The following is a 16,386-nucleotide window of genomic DNA, read 5'->3' on the forward strand; positions in this document are numbered from 1 at the left end:
CAAAAATATTAAATTTAGAGTACTAAAGTTTGCAATGGACAAATTTCTGTTTTGTGACATTTCAATAACTATACTTGTCAAATAGAATAAATGAAAGAAAAGAACAAATTAAAATTTCATTAAAAAAATTAAAATATTATATATATTAATAATAATTGATATCGTCAGTGATGAAATGATTAGGAAGGTTTGTTAGTTAAGCGACCAAACTGGCAGAATTAAATTTATTAAATGCTAGAACAAACTTCTCATGACAACGTTTCGACCTTTTTCAAGTCTTTTAAGACGTTATAAAAGTAAAGAGTTATCTGTTAAACGTCATAAGCATACGTCAAAAAGTAGACTTTTTGACGTGTGCTTGTGACGTTTAACAGATAACTCTTTACTTTTATAACGTCTTAAAAGACTTGAAAAAGGTCGAAACGTTGTCATGAGAAGTTTGTTCTAGCATTTAATAAATGAATAAGGCTTAATTTTGACAGTTTGGTCACTTGACTAACAAACCTTCCGAATTATATATATTGATATCCACTAAATTTTTTTAAGCACGATATTTTGACCAGTTTAAAGTCAATTTTTTCATTAATATTATAATCGTTTTCAAATACGAATTTTGAATAGAATTGTTTTATACAAAATTAAAATTAATAAAAAGATTAATATACAATAATAAATAAAGGTCAAAGTCATGATAGTTAACAAGCACCGATGCGATAAATATATTAAATCAATAATTTCAAATTACATTAAACACACACACATAAATTGCAAATTACTAAAAAAAACCTAAACGTTTCGATTCTTGACTTTAGGATTCTTTTCACAGTGGAACATAATATGAATCCAATAACATAATATTAAATATTAAAAAATTGCCTATAATATAAACATTAAAACGGTGCGAATCAGTTAAAATAAATAACGTATAAAACATATTATAATATATGATATTAATACAAATAACTAATGTAAAAAAAAACCGATAATATAAATAACTAATGTAAAGAGAAACTATCTGTTTAATCATTATCCTTATCATTATAGATAATGATAATATTATATATATATATATATAATATTATATAATATTATATATATGTAATATCATAAGGTAAGAGAATATGTAATATTAATAAGATAATAGTATGTAATATTATTTTACTAATATTACATATTATCTAATCTTATATTAGATTATCATGAGTATAATAAGATTATCATTACCCTTAGACACTGTGCGTGTCAGACTCATTATTTTCAATCGAAATCTTAACATTGATCTCTTAACATAATCCTTGATTAGCTTATATATATAAATTCAGTAAATTTGTTAAAACACAAAAATATATGAGCGTTGTAATGTGATTTATAAAATCATGTTCGCGATTGTGATACATCGTATGTCGAGCACACAACTAAAGACAAAGATTTTAAAACATCGAAATTATATTAAACGGAATAACGTCCATCATTCAGTTATTACATTTAAACAACAAATTAATTGTGACCACGATTTTAAATGGGAAAATATTAGTATTTTAGATGAAAGGAGTTTTATTGCCTCCTATATTATATTGTGGAAATGATCTATAACAAACAACAATATAATAAATGTATCCAAAAACACATGTAATAGTATATATATATTTATATATATATTAATTATATTAATAATATTATATATATAATTTATATATATATATATATATATATATATATATATATATCTGTGTGTGTTTTGTATTGTAATTTTTAATAAATTTTTATAATCTCAACTGTCACCAATTTCTTACGACAAATTTAAAATACCTCGAAATTTTTATCATTATAATCCTGCTCTATTTCACGATAATAGATTTCCTATTCTTACAATTATCCATATCATTATTAATTATTTAATTGTCTATTGCTTAATTTCTAAATTGGATTTCTAATTTGGATAATTTTTAAAGTAATTTAAAACATAACTCGATACATTTTTAGAATAAACAAGTTAAAACTCCAAAATATTTTCATCACCGAAAAGTAAAGTGTCGGTTAGGTTCGATTTGAAAATAGATCTCGTTGTTGTGTTTTCCTTAGCCCATTCTATGTATTGTTACATTTTTTCTCCTTCATGTTCCTATCTTTTTCCGAAAAGGTCAAGATGAAAACAACGCACGCGTTCCTTTGACGTGACAGTAAAATAAGCGAAAAACGTCGAAGAAGCGGACTGTGAAATATATATATTCAAAGAATACACAATATTTAGCGACAGAAACAAGAGAAAGTTGTTTCTACAGAAGCCAAAATCCAACGAATAATTTCCTGCGAGAGGACGATAGTGTGGACGATGAAGTGCGTGATAGCAGTTATCAATAATTTGTTATTTTAATTACCGTGGGAGGGGGGGGGGGCATTATCGAGACAATGTGAATATCACATCTATGATTTTTCGTCGATTTAATTATCAAAATCAGTGAAGCATTTATCAAACAATAAGGATTATATATTTTATTCACTATATATTATGCACCTATTTCTCCGACGAGCATATGCATAGTGTAAGCAACAAGATTTCATACATCAGCGACTGATCTTGCGTAAGAGAGCAGTCTCGTAGAAGTCATCGGAACGACAGCACGCGCATGGAAGCTGAACACGTGCGTAATATTAATAATAGTGTAAATATGGAAAGTGCTAAAAGAAGTCAGTTGACCACCAGTTTGACTAACAAGCCGGAAGGACACGTCTTAGTGCTTTATACAGGTGGTACGATAGGAATGATGAGGAATGAACAAGGAGGTAGGTTGCCAATGCACACACATATGCGTATACACAAACACACGTCACATACAACGCATAATTTAGAAAAATAAAGATTTTTCAAGAAATGTTTTTTAGACGTAAATTAAAAAAAGTTATTAGAAATTTTCAATTTAATGTAAATATCCTTAATTTCTTAATTTTCCTTCTCCGATTTTACAAAATCTTTTTTTCTCAAATTGAGAGAAAAAAATCGTATGACAAATTTAAAGATTTTTAATAAGTTTTTTTTTCGAAATAATACTTTTTTTTATATGTAATTTATATAAATATCTCTAAAGAACTTTCTTACCTATTTCGAGAACTTGAAAAAATATTTGCATTATCATAAACTAAACTTATTTTTATTAAGTATTATGAAAATTTATTTTTTTCGTACTTTAATTATTTGGTTTCATGGAAATCCTTGATCTTTTAGCTTCTTAATTTTTCTCAAAATATATGTTTTTTCGTTTTCATAAACCTTTTGATTCTATTATATATTTCTATTTCTAGTATTTCTATTATATATTTCTATTTCTAGTATTTCGTTTTGCACATTCTTTGTTTCATAGATTCTTCTATAAATCTTTAATAAATTGATTCTCGATTCCACGGAATATTGAACAAAGATTATAGATCTAAAGAATATAATTTATTTTATTATAAATGTATATGTAATTTTATCTTTGCCTATTTAAAATTTGAATCATCACATAATTATTTACATTTTTATTATCATGCAAGTAATAACAAAAATATTTATTTTCTAGTACTGGTACCAATAGCCAATGCATTCGTTAAGAATCTGCGAAAATATCCGCAGCTGTATGATCGTGAATATGCTGAAAAGAAATTTGGTGCGATGGGGCCATTAGTACTGCCGTAAGTATAAAAGTGGTTTAAATTCACTGTAAAAAATATGCAAGAATGAAGAAATTGATAAATAATTATTGATAAATAATTACCTCATTCTTTTCTTATTTTTAAATTCGAAATTTTAATTTTCTTTTCTTCCATAAGATCTTATTTCGAGTTTACTCGGACATATTAGAACGAACATATTAGATAAATATCATTCCTTGATAAAACTTTTTATCTAACATTTATCGTTTATCTTTTCTATTGTTAAAATTTTAAAATAGGTCATTGCTTGATAAAATTTTTGATTTGATCTTTTGTCATGTCACATTTATTTATTGAGTATTATAAACACATATTGTACGATAAAAGCACAAAAAGTCGTCTTCGATTTTTCACAAATCAATATCTTACAAGTAGAAAAAAATAGTAGAAGAATAACCTCTAGAAGAAAAATTTAAATTTCTTCTGCCGACTTTTTTCAATTTCTTTATTTTCTGCCGAAAAACAGCAATCATAAACATCAAAGACATTTCCAGTGAATTTACGAAAAAATGTGAATCAATCCTACTTACCCTTTGCTTTCCCTTAGACAATGTTAAAAAAGCACTTTCCTTCTAATTTTGCAGCGTGACAGCAACCGACAATCGCCGAGTCGTTTATAACGTGTTAGAATACTCGAATCTCTGCGACTCCAGTAACATGACTATGGACGAGTGGATTCGCATTGCTAACGATATCAAGGTACATTGACCCATTAATATAGATAGCGTTGTTTTATTTAATTTCTCTTCTTTATCTTATTTAAAAGGAGTAAGTATTAAAGATAAATTATGAGAAAATGATTATTTTATTAGCAAAATTACTTAATAGTAAACAAACGCGTGTATTTAACTTTTTTAAGATAAAAATTCAAGATAATTCAGTTTGCAAGTTAAAAAAAAAAAAATCATAAGACAAAACTTACAACTTGCAGTTGAAGATTATATATAGGAATAATGTTAAAATAGTGCTCCAACTTTTATTTATATTTTGTATATTACTTATAGTTTGATAAACTAATGTTTTCTCACGTATCTGATTATGTTATCACGAGGCGATCCTCACGAGTTCTTTCTCCGCAGGAATCCTATGAGCACTTTGACGGATTCGTGATCCTTCACGGTACCGATACCCTGAGTTACACAGCATCCGCTCTATCCTTCATGCTCGAGTCCCTAGGCAAGATCGTTATCGTGACGGGTTCGCAGATGCCGATTTTCGACACGAGAAGCGACGGCCTAGACAATTTCCTGGCCTCTCTTGTAATCGCGGCGAATTACAACATACCCGAGGTATGCGTATTCTTCAATACAAACTTATTGCGCGGCAATCGGACAACCAAGGCGTCTGCGAGCTCCTTCGAGGCCTTCCACTCGCCGAATTTTCCATCTCTGGCCACAGCGAACATAAAAATCGAAGGTTGTACAGATTTAAAGCAAGTTTGAGTTTTTCGAGTTTCTTAGAAGAAGTTTTCAGAGCTTTTCAAAGATTTTTTCCAAAATTTAGAAATTATCCAGAAGATTTATATCAAGTGGAATATTATAAAAATTGTTAGCGCTTTATTAATATAATTAATAGCAAAAAATGTCGCTTGCAATAATTTGGAAAATATGTATAATAATTCTAGCATAATTAATAATTATATTATATTTTGATAATATATTATGATAAAATCAGAATAATTATATTTTGAAGGTTTCATAAATCTAAATAATCTATTAATATAAATATTTTCTAATAATATTAATAATAGTATTATTCTAGAATTATTATATTATATTCCAAATTATTGCAAGCAATATTTCTTTTGCTATTAATTAAATTAAAAAAGGTTTAACTGTACATACATTAGTATTCTTCTTCCAAAAAAATTCCAAGTTTACTGAAAAATTTTCAAAATATTCTATGTGTGGTGTGTTTGAAGATGACATTTCTTCGCAGTTGACTATCGTTCGATTTTCCGCTCGTGTGCCTTGGAGAAGTTCTACGTGCACGCATGGCTTAATCAAAACGTAGGCCTGCTCCGGCTGTTCCCTAGCATCACGACCAATCTGGTGAAGGTGTTTCTTCAACCGCCCATCGAGGGAGTCGTGTTACAAACCTACGGCTCAGGGAACGTCCCGACGAATCGCGACGACATCATCGAGGAACTTCGTGCGGCGACCAAGCGCGGTGTCATCATCGTGAATATCACGCAATGCGCGACCGGATGCGTCTCGGACACGTACGAAGCTGGAAAATTACTCAAAGAAAGTGGTACGATATATTATTACGTGGAGAAAAGTGTTGATAATTTTATGAAATTTTACTTCACTAAATACGCGCAATCGTCCAGCTGTTGTTCTACAAATAACATATTTTTCTGAATATTTTATATACAATATTAAGTTTTAACTTTCTATTTTATTCTTCAGTTTTTTTTTTTTTTTTTTTAATTGTGCGTCAGTAAAGAAATATCGTGTTGAGAAATGTTACAAATTCAGGCAATGCAAAATGCATATCGGAAGGGAGTTATGTAAACATAAATATCTCTTTGCGCGTCCGAGGTTCAAATGTTACTCATTGATAAGTATTAACAGCTGACAACTATTAACTCAGCAGTTTTATTATGCAGGAGTGATATCGGGATTCGATATGACTCCGGAGGCCGCGTTGACGAAACTCGCGTATGTCTTATCGAAACGCGAGTGGGACACGGAAACCAAGCGGCAAATGATGGAAACTAATTTGCGAGGCGAATTGACAGCCGGTCGGCCGCCCACGATGCAAGATTGGGACCTGGTGGAGGCTGTTGCTAGATCCTTGAGATTATCCTCGGCGGCGGAGTTACAAGAATTGGGATCGATCCTCTTCCCAGCTATGCTGAATGTCGCGGTGATCCGGCGGGATATCGTAAAACTCGAATCGTTAAAAGGCTACGTTAGTAATTTTCACTTTCATTTAATTTCGCATTAATTAGACATTTTGAAAAACAAATACACCTTTTAGACATTCTTCTTTGGCATCGTTCATGTTTTCTTTCTATACCGTTATGTAAAAAGTTTAATTAAATAAAAATTGGAACAGTATTATATTAGAAAGAATATTAATTCAATAATAAATATAAATATTCTTATAATAAGATGATTATACTAATTAGATATTGTAATATAAAAATGATGTAAAATTCTTGCAGGTGTATTATTATTTTAATCAGCTTATTTTCTATTCAGGGGGCGGATATTTCACAGGCGAACGCAGATGGTCGAACAGCTTTGCATATAGCTTGCTGTGAGGGAGATATAAAAGTTGTGCGACGTCTTTTAAAAATGGGTGCAAATGTTCATATTAAAGATCGATTTAATCGGACACCTCTTACCGATGCAATCGAATATGATCGTCACGAGGTAAAAAATTACTTTTTTCTACTATTGTATTCTAAAAGAATTTTAGATATTTAATTAAAACCGTAGAAATAAATTCTTAGCATTTTAAAGTCATTGATTTTACTGTTTTTTTTTTTTTTTTTTTTTTTTTTAATTAAGACTATCTCTACATTGTAAAAAGTTTTATATTATTATCTTAATGCAAAAAATCTTGATAGCTTTTGTTTGTTAATTTTATATCGAAAGATATTATATATCGCCAGACAGCACACGATATTTATGATAAATATTTATATTTTTACTATTTTTTTAAATATTATATTATAATATAAATATTTTACATATTTTTTATACATTAAAGAAAAGTCATAAAAACTGCATTTCACGTATTATTAAAATATAAACTAAATATTTTATATATTTATAATAAATAAGTATTTTTATTATAATATTTTGTAATATTTCTCAAATACTAGGATATTTAAATAATAATAAATAATAATAAATTTTTACGATCTTATTTTTAGCCTAAGATTACAAAAATATTTATTAAATAATTATATATATAATTTAAATAATTATTATATATATAAATAGTTCATATTGTATATTTTATAAAAAATATTGCATGCTGTTTAGGTCGTTTTGGTTAATACAGATTAGAATCGTCGATTATTTGTGATCATCGACATAGTGCTAAAAGTGCTAAAAGATATGTTACCACGTGATCTTGTAGATCATCAAGGTGATGTTGCAGTGCGGCGCGCATCTTCACGGCAACGCTTTGCTGATAGGAGAGCGGATGTGCGCGGCCGCAACCGCCGGAAACACGAAGCGCTTGCAGTCGTTTCTGCTGGCTGGTGCCGATCTGTCACAGAAGGACGTGTCGGAACGTACTCCGCTGCACTTTGCCGCTCTACACAATCGTACGGAGGCGATCGAGTTCCTGCTGGATCACGCCGCGGATCCGAACTGCGTTGACATGCTAGGACAAACTGCAGCGGAACTCGCCGAAGCCGTGCAAGCCACGGACGCGATGCGCCTGTTGGGGTCTTTTAGACAGAAAGGCACGGTCAACGGCGAAGTCGCACATGTAGACGCAAAATCTTAATCTTTTTACTTGACTTTTTACCTTGACTCGAAAGATACAGAGAGAGGAGAATCGTTGTCTTAGAAAATTATGAGTTTCGCCTAAAGTTTGTATTAACTGCGATTTGCTGTCCATTTAAATTTAATTATTCATATTTGAATTATAAAAATTATATTGGACGGAGAGAGAGAAAATGCATTTAAATACAAATTAGTTTAATCAGGTTTAAAGACTGATATTATGTCACAGGATTTTGGACATGAATAGGCACAACATATTAAAATGCAAAAAAAAATATACAGGGTGTTAAAAAAGTGTCGCATACGCTCAGTGCCATTCGATAGAGAATGAAAATTTAAGAAAAAATATTAATTTTTTGATGCGATGAATAATTTCGCCGCAATTAATTATTGTAATCAGTCAATCAGCGCGGAGCTACAAGAGGAAGCCAGAGGCGAAACGCGCGAAGAAGGCTGCGGCGCGACGGCCATCGCACTCATGCTCTCGTTTCTCATGCTTTCGCCCTTGGCTTCCTCTTGTAGCTCCGCGTTAGTTGACTGATTACAATAATTAATTGCGGCGAAATTATTCATTGCATCGAAAAATAATATTAGACATTTTTTTCTTAGATTTTCATTCTCTATCTAATGGCACTGAGCGTATGCGACACTTTTTTAACACCCTGTATGTGCATTTAAAAATATTATCATATATAATTTCGATAACAAATAATACAACTGCATAGTTTTCAGTTAAATAACAAACTTAACATTTTTTTATGCAGTTAAATTGTATGTTACAACGTGTATTATTTCGATATATTTCATGATAAATATTTAATGCAAAACTTGCCATACATATGTATATTTTACAATACATAATGTTTTTTAGGTAAATAGAGACACAGGAGCAGAAAAGCGTAACATTTTTAAAATTTCATGTTTTATGACAGTTATATGTTTATAATAGTAAGAAAAATAATCCTATGATAGTTTAAATTGACAATTGCTGTGATTATTTTATTTGAAATTTATTATATTTACTTGTATTTTAAAATTGAATTAAAATTTTATTGCATATCTTGAATAATGCATTTTTAAATTTGTTTTTAAAACACTGAAGCATCTAAATATCCTAATAAAAACTACTGCTCCGCGTATTTCTTTTTATTGATAAATTTCCCTTTTTGTTTTTTATTTTTTCATTTTCCGCAAAAGTTTTAAATTCTTCATGTGAGGAAAAAATCGTACATATTTATATATATTTTTAAATTTTATTTGTAGTTTTATAAAAAAATTAAAATCATAATTTCACGCGAGAAACATAATAGAACAGATTATATGCGATAAATAAAATTATTGTATTTATACTAAAATGGCTGTCATTTTTCTGCGAGTGTGTGAAAAAAAGGAAAAGTGAAAGCGCACGAGGTGTCATTTGAATTGCACGTAGAGCGATTTCTTAGCCGCGACGAAATTTCACACCTCGTGCATCAGAATAATGTAGATTGACTTCCTTGATGTAACTCGCTCGTTACACCGCGAGTGATTTCAAAATTGAACGTGAGACAGATTCGTTGGCCTTTGATGGTGAAAGAGGTGTCTAAGTTTTTGCAAAATCCACGTGTAGTAGACCAGTTCTTGCTGCAATAAATAATAAGAACATGTGCAATGAGAAAGAGAAACACTCGTGAAATTTTTCGATCAATAATACCTTTAACGAATATTTTATACGTCGAATGTTCACATTAAATTGCGCCAAATTGCATCATTATGCTTTTAAAGATTCGCGGTGTCACAAAACACTCCTTATATGCACGCCCGCAATCATGATGTTTTTCTCGTCCTATCCTTACAGCTTCCTGAAGGACTGTGCCGTTCGTGAATTCCTTAAACCACTCGTGACTGTGTCAGAATATAAGAAATATATTCAAATTTATAAAAGTAAAATTTCATTTTTCATGTAATTAATTAAAAAGTTTTTCACGTAATTCTATAACTTGCGTGTATCGTGTTAATAATCTTAATATTTAATCTTTTTCTTAAATTAATTAATTAACGCGAGCAATTAATAATTAAAATGTCATTAATATTACTAGGCGAAGCGTGAAATATACAATCAGATAATTGCCAAAGCTTTAAATAAAATATTTGCTTTTACTTTGATGATTATTTAATCGTCATTACAGCGCTGAAGTTGCACAGCCCTTATTTTAATTTATATAATCTCTCTTTTATTCAATTCTTAAAATTTATATATTAACTTGATCAAAGTAATAGTGTTGTTAATTGTTACATATAAGAAATAAATAAATTTTTTCCATTCAACACAATATTATATTTTATAAGTATTTTTAATTTTTCTTAGAGATTAGTTGGATTAATATTTAAGATCCGAAATAATAATTATTTGTTGTTATATTAATTGTATACAGACTAATCATACCTAGACAAGCCATCGATGATCTTATCAGTACTCGTGGGATTGTTGGAGTGACTCGCTTCGGAAATGATGGAGCAAATGATGCGTTGTATACAGGGTGTGACGTAATTATTGCTAAGCATGATTTCGTTTATCGTATTTCCCATTCGAGACCATTGCGAGTCGGAACCTACTCATTTCCCCGGATAAATATATATTTAAGATACGTTTTTACTTTAATATTTATTTATCATTAAATATATTCATATACCATCTAATATATAAATAAGACATAAGATTCATACTTCGATAATGCATCCCAGGACCTGGCTTCGACAAAACAGGCACAGCTAAGGTGAGGATGGCTGTTATTATGCCAGCGATCGAAAACCCTCTCGTATTAACGTCAATCAGCGGTGATATCTCGTTCTGTTTGGTCATATGACTCAGCGGTATCCTAAAGAAGGGTACGGACACATCCCAATTGATCTGAGAAATTTATCGAAAAGATTTATTTATTAGAAAACGAAACTTGAATAAGATCATTCATCATTCATTGTCAGATATTGATTGATGAATAATTACGGGACACTTTGTAGAGAACTACGCATAATATATGTTTTAGAAATTATAGTTCTACAGAATTGCAGAGAATACTTACTTCGATATCTCCTTCTTTAGTATTAAATGAGACGAGTTGTGGCTTCTGATTATTCATAAACAGATTGTTGAACTTTGTGGACGACGTTCTCGTGTCGCCGTCGCCGATGACGCGTACGAAGAACAACGCAAGGGGTAGAAGAATCAGAATGGTCAAATCACTCGGAAGAGTCCTCATATCTTGCTCGGATCGTTAAATCGAGCAGAATATTAATACTTTCTCTTCGATTCACGGTGCTTTCGTTACCTTCAACTTTCCACGAAGTAATGGGATGCATTTGTGCCATCCGAGGGTTTTTCAACGACCAGTGCAGCTGGCCCCCACCTCACTGACACGTCCTATTCGCAACACGTGCTCGCCCACCCCTATCGAAGCAGGAAATACCGATTTCTCGCGACGGAATTAACGAACCCAGGTGGCGAAATTATTATGACTGCAAAAGATATTAGTCGCCTTTACACCGTCAGGCGGCGGTTTGTTTTTTTTTTCTTTTTTTTTTTTTTTTTTTTTTTTCGTACAAACCCATTGCATCGGACGGCTCTGGTAATTACCACGGCCGTTTGTCGCGGATTATGAACGCGAATTTTCACCGCTGGAGAAAGAGCGCGCCCATGTGCGACGAAATTAAAGTTAGAGATAGACCCGGCCGAACGTGGCTTTCGACGAATTTTCCGGGGCACCGTCCAGAACGAATTCCGTCGTGCTCGTGTCGGGGAGAGCGCGACATGCGAGTTTCGCGAAGGAACGGGGGGGAGGGGGGAGGGGCTCTTGGCGATTCGCTCCATCCTTCTCCATCAAACATTCGCAAACGCATGACACACGACAGAATATCTTTTCCGCACAAATTTCTTTCACCGGAAGGACTTTGATGCCTGATCTTGTAGCGTAAATCCTTCTGGTCGCGTCCGCTTCCGCAGTCTCTTGTATTTATAAATCTTCGAGTGCAAAAGAAATATAAAGAAATTATATATTTCATGGAAGTCTTTTCTAGTTCTCTGCTACTATAACTCGCAGATATTTTTTTTCTTGATTTTTTATAAGCTTTTCTACGAATTTTACAAAGAAACGTGTTTTATATGTATGAATATATAAAAATATTTTTTATAAAAGTATTATTTTTAAGTTCTCTATAGATATTTTTCATTTTAAGTCTGTTTTATTGTTAGATGATTTTTAACTTGTAATATAATTTTATAATAATATAATACCGAAGAATTCTATAATTAATTAATTAATAGAATTATTAATTCTATATTACAATAATACTAGAATTAAATAACTGTAACTTGTAATAAAATTCTGTAAAATAGTATATAATATCGAATATGTATCAAAATATAAAATTCTCTTACAAATAATAAAATGTCTAAAACGATCTCTACTATATATTTATAACGTTTTTGAATAAAGCAAATTTCATTATCATCATTCTCAGAACGATCAAATCTGCTTCACTCGAAAACGCTATTACACAGGGTGTCCTGTAATTGGGGAAAAAATCTGCTAATGGCAGATTCTTGAGATCATTTGGAGACGATTTTTCCTCAGTGAAAATATCAAGACGTCAATAATTTCCGAGTTATAAGCGATTGAAAAAAAAAGCGCTTTTCGCAAATTAAACTTTTTGGAGTTAAGAAATTACATTCTTTAATTAATTTCAGATAGAGTTTACTGTAATAGAATTTTAATTTAAAGCTTAATTACAAAGATATATAATAACAAAAATTGGAAACTTGCAAAAAATGATGACGTCCCTCGATATTTTCGATGAGGAAAAATCGACTTCAAATGATCTCAAAAATCTGCCATTAACAGGTTGTTCATTAATTACAGGATACCCTATACACACACACACACACACACACACATATATATATATATATATACTACTCTATATGTATATTATACGACACTTTATTTCTTTAGGCCAAATTATTATATGTTTTCGAAAATTTCAAAGTCATATAAATAATTAAGCATATATATCTCTCGCAACTACCCCCGCGGTTCTGCGTGTTTTGTAACACGACGGAAGTCGTAACGCACAGAGAACGATGGTGTTGAGGTGCCAGAGATGTCTCGAAATCAGTCAAAAGTCAGTGAACGTCTTAAAAGGACAATTGTTGACGGCACGGCCATTATTTCAGCTTCGAGATTTCGAGCGGAGTGACCGGCGACGTGACGAAGCAGCTGCAGCCGCCACAGATGAGAAGAGACGGCCTTCTTCGTCTTCGAATGACGATGAGTGTCACGCATCGCGTGTCAACGTCCCATGAAGACCTAACAATGAAAGCGAAACCGCGGCTCCAATTATGTCCACGACTTGTCGTGTTCAGACGACCAAAGCAACTATATATGTCCGAAAGCAGTCTTCGCGTAGCCAGTCCATGACACTGAATCGCCATATCTCGTTTTTCTAAGATTGACCTCAGATCGTCATCCTTTGCTTTGGAGAGCCTCGTCTTTGCCGCTGCCAAAGGTATTCTTATTCGACTTAACTCGATATTGTTCTTGTACTTGCGCGAATCTCCAGTGAATGTCTTTGATAAAATAATTAATTATCTTATATAATAATGATAACGTCAAGTGTTTTAGATTTCTTATATATACATATATATTATATGTGTATGTGAAATTTTAAGTAATTTATATTATCTTCTGAATAAAAAATATATTGTTCTGATTTAAATTTGATATACAAAAAATAAAAAAAGAAATTTAACCTGTTTTTATGTTTCAATAGAAATTCATTGAAACATACTAGTATTATTTGCATTTATTTATAATAAATCATTGGATTATTGTCATTTATTTTTTTTCAGATGACGTTTCAAATTTCGCGAACTTTAACAGTGGCAATAAGCTGTTTCGCTGTTCTGGTCGGTTGCAGCCCAAAGTTTGATGATGGAGGGTGAGTCAGTATTTTATAATAAATAATTCAACAATAATTATTTTATAATAAATATTTCAACAGTCTTAAATAATATATGATTAATTCAGTATTTATATCCAATATATTTATCTCTCTAAAAATTCTCTAAAAAAATGTTTAAATGATATCTAAAAAAAATATCTGAAAAATTCAGATGTTTTATTTAAATGTCTGAAACATTTAATATATCCTCCTTAAATGTTTATTTTTAAAAGCTTATATTATATAGTTCTCATTTCTCACACAATATAATGCCTTCATTAACAGCTTCATACCAAGTTCCATCAGTTATGTGGAAAAGCATGCAAAGGCGCAGGATCAGGTAGCCATGCCATCGTCTCAGATTAAACAACGCGAAGAGAATCCGCCGAAACGGGAATCTGAGATGAACGACGTCACGGATCGCGGCCAAGAACCGCGATTTGGTTTCACCAATATCGGAGGTACAGGAAGCGTAAGTATTGAATTGTGATTCCTCCGTTCTTTTTCTTTTATGGATATTTTTTAAAACACATTTCTCCCTTGATTTTATATTTATTTTTGTAAAAAAAAATTTTAAAACCTATTGATATTTTGCATCATTATTTTTAGAAACAATTTAAATAAATTAAATTTAAAAAATCATAATTATACATTTATTTAAATTCATTAACTTGCTTAATTAATTTGAATTAGGGCTACGGCGTGTCGCCTTACGCACCGGCAAAGCTAGATCTTGGAGGACTTCTTTTGGGAGCCATCATTGGCGTGGGATCAATCCTTATCATCCCAAAATTGCTCTATATCCTATCGGGCACTTATGGCGCATATGCGAGAAGTAAGTATATCCGTTTGTCCCTATCTAAATCCTTTATTCGTTTATTTATTTTAGAATTTTACATTTCTTTTATAGATTCTTGATTTCATAAATTTTTCCCCGACTTCGTGAAATTTGACCTTTCATTCTTTATTAGAAAAATTGTCAAACTATAATATAAAATATAAAATATAAAATAAAATATAAATATAAAATATAACTTGAAAAAGCGTACTATTTAACATTGATTTTGATTTGGCAAAGCTTATAAAAAAAACTGGCAAGTTTGAAATAGAAAATTATTTAAAAATTCTGAAACTTTATATAGAAAATTTCCTGATAAATAATATACTTTTTTGTGAGCAATCTAAATTTACTGAAAAAATTATAGCTTAATTCTTGGAAACGAGATAATTTTTTATTTTAATTTTATTATTCGTAAAATAAAAGAAAGTGAAATCTAAAAATATGATGCTAAATTTCATAATTTTTGAATTTTCCATTCCTTTGAGATCTCTTATCTGTCGCTAAAAATAAAATTAAAAAAAAATACAGTCTTCTCCCTCGACATTTTCGCTAAAGAAAGCTTGACTGCTTTCATGGAGAGCTTTCCAGCATCCTATAAATTCTCTATTCCACCCGGACAATATCGATTAAATTTAGACCGATCCGACGTAGGTGAGGACACCGGTTTCACCCAGACCCTGACGAGGATCGATGACGTCCTCGCTCGCTATGGCATCGATACGACCTCGTGCATGCAACGTGCAGTATGCACCTACACGCAGCAGGCCGCCGCCGCGGTCAACGAGAACGAGAACGAGAACGAGAACGAGAACAGGAACGGGAACGGGAACGGGAACGAGAACGACAGGGACGAGAAGACGACGTCCTTCGAGAGGATGGTGAACGCCATCACCAGCAATCAGGTGTTCCGCACCGCGATGCAGGGTACGGCGATCGAGGAGGCGGTGGAGGCCGGTAGGGCCAACAGAAGTTGCTCGAGATCGTACCCGCATTGCGGCTTCTCGATGGAGACGATGCTGTCATTGCTGGCCAACGTCATCGCGGCGGCAAACGCGCGCGCCGCGACACCCACCGCCGCTTCCTCGTTATAATAATTCATTTTTATTAATAATAATTTTCACAATATTCCCTCGAAAGCTGACGAGAATAAAGGATAATGCGAAAAAGATACTGGATTCAATCAAGAAGGAAAAACCGCATTGAACACTGATATATAGTTTACTATGCCGTGTATCCAGTAGACTTTTCGCGACGAGGAAGAAAGAGAGGCAACGGGAATCCGTTGACAGTTTTTAAAATGCATACAATATTGATGCAGCATCGTTTATCACGAGGATGCTTCGGTTGCTGCTCTTTCGCGATATTCTAATTCGATTTGTACAACGATAGTCTCATCTTTATTTCGTA

General features: G+C 31.9%; 3 protein-coding genes across 4 annotated transcripts; 2 read left to right on the forward strand and 1 right to left on the reverse strand.

Moving 5' to 3' along the window:
• The first annotated feature begins 2,117 nt into the window (after window positions 1-2,117).
• On the forward strand, window positions 2,118-9,129 carry LOC140665929 (L-asparaginase 1). 2 transcript variants are annotated; one of them, XM_072892536.1, is made up of 8 exons: window positions 2,118-2,784; window positions 3,558-3,669; window positions 4,275-4,389; window positions 4,770-5,106; window positions 5,629-5,943; window positions 6,302-6,606; window positions 6,900-7,073; window positions 7,810-9,129. In XM_072892536.1, exons 1-8 carry the CDS (start codon window positions 2,628-2,630, stop codon window positions 8,161-8,163), a joined length of 1,869 nt encoding a protein of 622 aa, XP_072748637.1. In that variant the 5' UTR covers window positions 2,118-2,627; the 3' UTR covers window positions 8,164-9,129. The 2 variants fall into 2 exon arrangements, with proteins under 2 accessions (XP_072748637.1, XP_072748636.1); XM_072892535.1 differs by having other exon boundaries at window positions 7,789-9,126.
• Window positions 9,130-9,889: 760 nt separating this feature from the next.
• On the reverse strand, window positions 9,890-11,401 carry LOC140665931 (uncharacterized). Its single transcript, XM_072892537.1, has 4 exons — window positions 11,225-11,401; window positions 10,869-11,052; window positions 10,588-10,753; window positions 9,890-10,046 (listed from the first exon to the last, which is right to left on the reverse strand). Exons 1-4 carry the CDS (start codon window positions 11,399-11,401, stop codon window positions 9,890-9,892), a joined length of 684 nt encoding a protein of 227 aa, XP_072748638.1.
• Window positions 11,402-14,046: 2,645 nt separating this feature from the next.
• LOC140666388 (uncharacterized) lies at window positions 14,047-16,070 on the forward strand. The gene is made up of 4 exons (XM_072893527.1): window positions 14,047-14,135; window positions 14,424-14,610; window positions 14,832-14,973; window positions 15,631-16,070. The coding sequence occupies exons 1-4, from the start codon at window positions 14,047-14,049 to the stop codon at window positions 16,068-16,070; spliced, it is 858 nt and encodes a 285-aa protein (XP_072749628.1).
• Window positions 16,071-16,386: the final 316 nt, after the last annotated feature.

This window comes from Anoplolepis gracilipes, chromosome 5 (assembly GCF_047496725.1).
Source record: "Anoplolepis gracilipes chromosome 5, ASM4749672v1, whole genome shotgun sequence".
Classification (NCBI taxonomy): Eukaryota; Metazoa; Arthropoda; class Insecta; order Hymenoptera; family Formicidae; genus Anoplolepis; species Anoplolepis gracilipes.